At 43.4% G+C, this 5997-nt stretch overlaps 1 protein-coding gene across 1 annotated transcript; it reads left to right on the top strand.

Moving 5' to 3' along the window:
• Positions 1 to 204: 204 nt before the first annotated feature.
• metrn (meteorin, glial cell differentiation regulator) lies at positions 205 to 4008 on the top strand. The gene is made up of 4 exons (XM_037690831.1): positions 205 to 484; positions 983 to 1416; positions 3039 to 3098; positions 3546 to 4008. The coding sequence occupies exons 1-4, from the start codon at positions 378 to 380 to the stop codon at positions 3857 to 3859; spliced, it is 915 nt and encodes a 304-aa protein (XP_037546759.1). The 5' UTR covers positions 205 to 377; the 3' UTR covers positions 3860 to 4008.
• The last annotated feature ends 1989 nt before the right edge of the window (positions 4009 to 5997 follow it).

Raw genomic sequence — 5997 nt, 5'->3', positions numbered from 1 at the left:
GCATGAGTGCCAGCATGCAGGTTCAGTTCAATGCAGACCTCCAACACAATAGAGGTTTATCTTTGCAAACAGTTACTCATTCTGAAGGGGGAGGCACAATACGTCCCCCTCCTCAGTGAGCAGTTTAAAGTTTCTCCTGCTGCTCTCTGATTGGTCCGTGAAGTTTTTCAGAGGGAGGATAACTTCAGAGCTCTGTGGTCTGTGGACTCACTGCAGCTCGGAGAGCCACAGAGGCTCTCTTATCACCAGGAGGAAACTGTCATGGAGACTGCAGGAAATAGAGCTGTGCTGTCATAGAGCAACTTTACAATAATAATTAAAAAAGAATCACCACTTTGGATCTTATATAATTTTATTTGCATCATCAGAGGTAGAAAATGTTTGGGTTTGGAGTTTGGATTAACACAACCTGGATTTTGTTTTTAACCTTTTTTTACACCACCATTGCAAATTATTCTGAAGACCAGTGCAGCTGGAGAGGAAGGCAAGTATTATTTCTCATCCCTGTGATATCTGAATATTTGTACAATGAAAGCCTAAACGTGTCTCGCAGAGATGCTACAGGTGTTTGAATGGAGCGGGTCTTGGAGTGATTGTTAGGATGCGGCATGTTGAGACTTGCCTGCAGTGTGTCATTCAAATGTTTGCATCGCTCTGCTGAGATTTGGCCCCTGGGCTGCCTGCAGGAGGCATCCAGGGGCCAGACAGACAGGAGACATGAGGATTAATACCCACAGTTGATGCAGTTGGTTTGGATTTCTCTGTCTGAGCTATCAGATTGTCATTGTTCATGCCTTATTAGATATTTCTATTTGAATCTTGGCCCTAATGATCACCAATTTGCTAGTAGGAAGCACGTTTTCTGTTACCCTATATGTCTGATTCTTCTTTTTTTGTATAACTCTTGGCAAAGATCTGTCGTCTTTAGAAAAGGAAAAAGATGTTCGTTCCTGAATTTGTTTCCTCACATCTTTCCTCACAGTGGCTTGTCTCAGCAGCAGGGCAGCGTGGAGCAGATCTCTCTCCACTGCTCTGAGGGCACTCTGGACTGGCTGTATCCCAAAGGGGCCCTGCGTCTCACCCTCTCGCCCCGCCTGGCCTCGGTAGCGGTGGGGCCCGCTGGCAGCAGCTCGGGCCTCATCACTGCCTGCGTCAAACCCTCTGATCAGTTCCACGGGGCTCAGCTGTACCTGGAGAAAGACGGGCTCCTGGAGCTCCTGGTTGGGGACAGAATCGAGTCGTCCCCACCTCCGAGGGTGCGCTGCTTCAGCTGGCTGCCCGGGGAGAGGCTGGCCCTGTTCCTGCAGGCGACACCCCATCAGGACATCAGCAGGAGGATTGCATCCTTTCGATATGAGCTGAGAGGAGACTGGACCGCTCGCATGTCTCTGGACTCCAACTCCATCAGCAGTGAAGGTGACTCATTTGTGCATTATGGTGAAAACTAGAACATTTGTCTCCACTTTGTGTCCTCCCTGCCAAAACATTTCACTCAGTCTGATGATATTTCATCCCATAAATCCTGTGACGATGATTTCTAATGCAGACCAGACTCCTGTGGTTGGACTTTCCACAGCTCATGCAGCGTGCAGAAGGGAGGAAGTGGCTCAACTTCCCCCAGTCGTTCTGATTTGAAGTAGTTGCTGTGGTATGGGGAGGAGGGGGGCACAAAGGCACAGTATGAGGGGCTTTCTCTACAGTCCAGAGGCCTTTGAATGAGTGCCACATGAGTATTCTGGGATTACTCCAGTCGCCTAGGCAACTCGGAGGCCTCTGCCCAGCTGAGATGCTCCCCTCCTTTTGTTGAGCTGCCTCTCTGTGGGGGGACTTGTCTGTAGGAGTGAACTCCCCCCGCTCACATCTTTCTCCCACACACTTATTAGGTTGAGAGGTGGGGGTGGGGGTGCAGTAGACTGTAGGAAGGAATCCCATTTATCAAGAAATTTTCACTTGAGGGGGAGGAGGATGCGGAGGGTGGGCAAAAAGCTTTCAAGCTAAAATAAATTCCAAGACCGATTTTTTTTTTTTTTAACCAGAGTTCATAAAGTGCAGGGCTTCTGTTTGAGTTATACTTGTTCTTTTGAGTTTTTTTTTATTTATTTTTTTAATTTTATCAAAAATGAGAGAAATAGCATTTTCTGAGAAAATGTCATGTGTGCTGTATGGACTTTACTGAAGTTTGCTGAAGAAGCTGAACCTGAGTTGGTCAAGCTAAAAAAAAAGTGAAGCGCAAGCTACAAGCTAAATGTAGCAAAAATAAATAAAAACAAAAAGTAGCAGAAAAGTTAGCTAGCAGAAAGTCAGTTAAAAGTAGCCAAATGCTAGTTAATGCAGCAAAACTTTATAACAAAAGGCTAACTATTAAGTAGCAATATGGCTTGCTAAAAGCTGAGCTAAAATTAGCAAAATGATAGCTAAATCAAATGGTTAGCTAAAAGTTAAAAGTAGTAAAAGGCTAACTAAAAGCTAAAATGATTAAAGGACTAGCTAAAAGTTAATTTTGCAAAAGAAAGGAAAAATAAACCAAGTAGATTTCAAAGAAAATGTTTTTGTAAGAATTAAAGAGGCATCAGTGGTTATCTATGCAGAAAATATTGTGAACATTATTGATTAATTTTATATATATATATAATTTGTAAATGTAAAAACAGTTTTCTCATTCAAATGATTTTGCCTCTGTCTGAAATCCTTCAAAGGTTTCTCTCTGGACTCAGTTTAGACTGATGAGGTGTGACATCCTGAAGGCTTCGGTAGAGAAGTTGTTTTTCTACTTTTAATTGTCTGGAGTAGAAGAATCTCACACCTTTGAGCTCCTCTGTTGCTCCTCTGCTAGTTGTAAAAGTAGCAGCTGTACGTTTATTAGTTGGTTCAGCCTTTATTGCTGGTTTTTGACTCGAAGGTTTGGACCACATCTCAAATGGCAGAGTCTGGAAATACAATCTTTGATTTCCAGTGGATTTACATATAGGTGATGTTTTTGCCAGTTGTTCAGAGTTATGTGTGAGGTTATTAACTCCTGCTCATTGTTCTCCTTCCAGATGCCTGCAGACCCTGCAATGATACAGAGATTCTGATGGCTGTTTGCACAAGTGACTTTGGTAAGTTACTAAATATCTCAGTTGTAAACGGATTACAGAAACACAAAGAGTAAAAATTAAGAAACCCAATCTCTAAATCTAGAGCCCCACAAAGCAATAAACTGTACATTGCTAACGGTTATGATCTGTAGATAAACATGCCAGTTTTCAGCTGGAGCCAACAGAGAAGTGGTTTGGTACCAGCGCTGACTTAATACTGAAACTGGATTGGTCATAAAGGGAAAAAAGCAGCAGATACATTTGCAGGCCTTTGAGCTGCTGTCAATCATTACAAGGATTAGCCAAACAAAATCACCTCTGAACTAAGGTTGAAAGAAAATAGCAAACCATTGGCAAAATAAGAAAAACGTTCTTTCTGTTCATAAAAAGACATTTTAGGACGTTATTGTAAATTAAACAATGGAGAATGAACCTGAAACTAACCTGAATATCCTGTTTCCCCCCCAGTGGTACGAGGTAACATCCGGTCGGTGGAGGAAGATGAGAGTTTACGGGCAGCGGTGATAAAGGTCAGCACCACCCGTGTGTTTCAGCAGAAATACGCCCTGTTCACCGGCAGCAGCCGCCTGGCCAGCCGAGGCGAGATACGGACTCTGCTTCAGTGTGGCGTCAAACCTGGTCCCGGGAGCTTCCTTTTTACCGGTCGGGTCCACTTCGGGGAGGCCTGGCTTGGCTGCGCTCCACGCTACAAGGACTTTCAGAGGACTTACACTCAGGCCAAAGCAGCCCGGCAGATACCTTGCGAACTACCTGTAGACTGAAAAGCACGGCAGCGGCTTGTCTACCAACGCAGGAAGAAAAAATGCTGAAGTTCAGCCCAGTTCAGGAAGAGGCCACGATGTGCAAATGACTGCCATTGTAGCCACCGAACCAGCAAGAGATCCTCCCAAAGGACTGAGGATCGAAATGGACACCCATTTCAGTGCAATATGCAGTCACATGGTCTGAAAGACGTGGTGGAGTCATGACGTGTTGGTTGAAAGAAATTGACATTGGACCGTTTTACTAATGATGCCACAACCACTGAGCATGACTTTATTGAAAACTTTCTATTTGGCAAGTCAGTCAGGTTGTTCATTCAGGTCCGCTGAGAATAATTGGTTTGAAACTCAGGAAGACAATGAAATGTGCCTGCTGTGGTTCTGGAGGATAGTCTTTAGGGCATGTGTTGCTGTCTATGATTTCCAAACAAAGAATTCGCTTTTCCTCCACAGCATTTTTTCCCTCTGATCATGTGTAACTCGACGAGACGGCGACGTTCAGCTGACCTGCTGGGGTTGTCTTCAGTGTTTCTCTCATCACAAAGTCCTCCCTGAAGGAAACGTTCAAATGTTTGCACTCATAGAGGAAATGGAAATGGTCTGGAAAGTGAAATGCTGCAAGCACTGAAAACCAAATAAGAAGCAAATCTATGTAGCGTAGTGGAACGATTCAGAATTTAATATATGTACAGATAATTTGAGCTAAGGTTACCAGAGCAGCTTGATGAGGTGCTGAAAGCACTTTTGGATTCTGTGGCCAGTCTGAGATTTTTTTTTCTTCAGTAAAGAGACCGGCACGTTTCCTTTACGTAACATGCTTTTTTTTCTGCAAAACTTAGAAAATGTGTTGGAGATCAGTTAAGTTTGACCAAAGCAGAAGAAATTCAACTGTACACAACCAACATTCATTCAGAAAACACAAGACAACGTAGGACAAGCCTTGCGTACATAAAAACAGGTGATTTTTTATTTTTGGTAATATACAAATGACGATCTAGATTAAAAAACATGCTTTGACAAGAAAATTCACTCATCCATTGACGATGGCTAGCTCAAGACAAAACAAAGTATGCATTTTAATGATGATGATGCAGATTCTGAGTGCACTGGATCATCAAGGAGAATGGTTTTGTACCAAATGACCATAATGCTGAAGTGGAGTGCCTAAAATGTACAAACCACTGTTTTGTTTCTATCTGATGTGAATTTATTTGAATGCAACTGTAAATATGTTAATAAGAAATATATAAAGAAACAAAAAAAAAATCTGTTTTGTGAATACGTTTTTTTATGTTGTGTTATTAAATATTCTGTTAAGAAAAAAACACTGTGTTTGTGTTTAAATTTCACTTTAAACCTCAGCGAAGTTGTTTTCTGATCTAATCTCATCGAATGCATCAGAGTTGTTGGGGGTACAGGAGTTTTAAAGCTTTCTTCTATGTTTAAACCTTTCTCAGACATAAGTCACTTCAAGTACTCATGAATCAGGTTCCTGAAAGCCCAGGACAAACGGCGTGCCAAGGCAGAGGGAGAAGCTTGAAAGCCAGGAGAGATTTAGAGACTGTTCAGCACTCGGACAGGGTGGGGGATGTTGCAGGGGGGTGAGAGTTTGGACAGGGAAGTAGGTTGAAAACAGCAGTTGGAATTCCCTTGTCCTCAGCCTCCCATTTTCTGGATTCAGGAAGCAATAAATTGCCATTAAGGGGGCGGCGTGTCAGACTGGACTGGGCCGAGGTGCCACACAGTCGCTCGCTTCATCCTGACCACGTGTTGCACAAGTGCACAATCAAAAGCTATGTCCTTTTCCACTCAACTTGGACCATGAATTTGCATTGCCTAAACATAAAGGGTATCCGTCACCTGGTTCTGCATGGCATATAACTGAAACACCTGTTTCTTCTTCTTCTTGCATTAAAGGTGCTGCACACACATCTGTAAAATGTGTGCAGTAAATCTGTTTAGCAGTGAAGCAGCCGGGAGTGTTAACATGGGGTTTAGAAAACGAGCCACAAAAGCTTGAGAGCTGATTCACCGCTGCATCAAGAGCTCATGCGAGTGGAACTCCCCAACCATTTATTGCTCCAGTGCCCCCTTAAACATCCTGTGGTTGGGTGGAGGGACAGAGGTGCCCAAAGCAC

The sequence above is a fragment of the Nematolebias whitei genome, chromosome 17, assembly GCF_014905685.2.
Source record: "Nematolebias whitei isolate Nwh7 chromosome 17, NemWhi1, whole genome shotgun sequence".
NCBI classification, from domain to species: domain Eukaryota; kingdom Metazoa; phylum Chordata; class Actinopteri; order Cyprinodontiformes; family Rivulidae; genus Nematolebias; species Nematolebias whitei.
This window is presented reverse-complemented; position numbering and strand designations above follow the sequence as displayed.

Excerpts from the sequence above, each read along its gene's own strand:
- metrn (XM_037690831.1), top strand. The coding sequence starts at position 378 with ATGTTTGGGTTTGGAGTTTGGATTAACACAACCTGGATTTTGTTTTTA. Across the intron at positions 485-982 it reads CAGTGCAGCTGGAGAGGAAG|TGGCTTGTCTCAGCAGCAGG; the intron begins GCAAGTATTATT and ends CTTTCCTCACAG. Across the intron at positions 1,417-3,038 it reads CAACTCCATCAGCAGTGAAG|ATGCCTGCAGACCCTGCAAT; the intron begins GTGACTCATTTG and ends TTCTCCTTCCAG.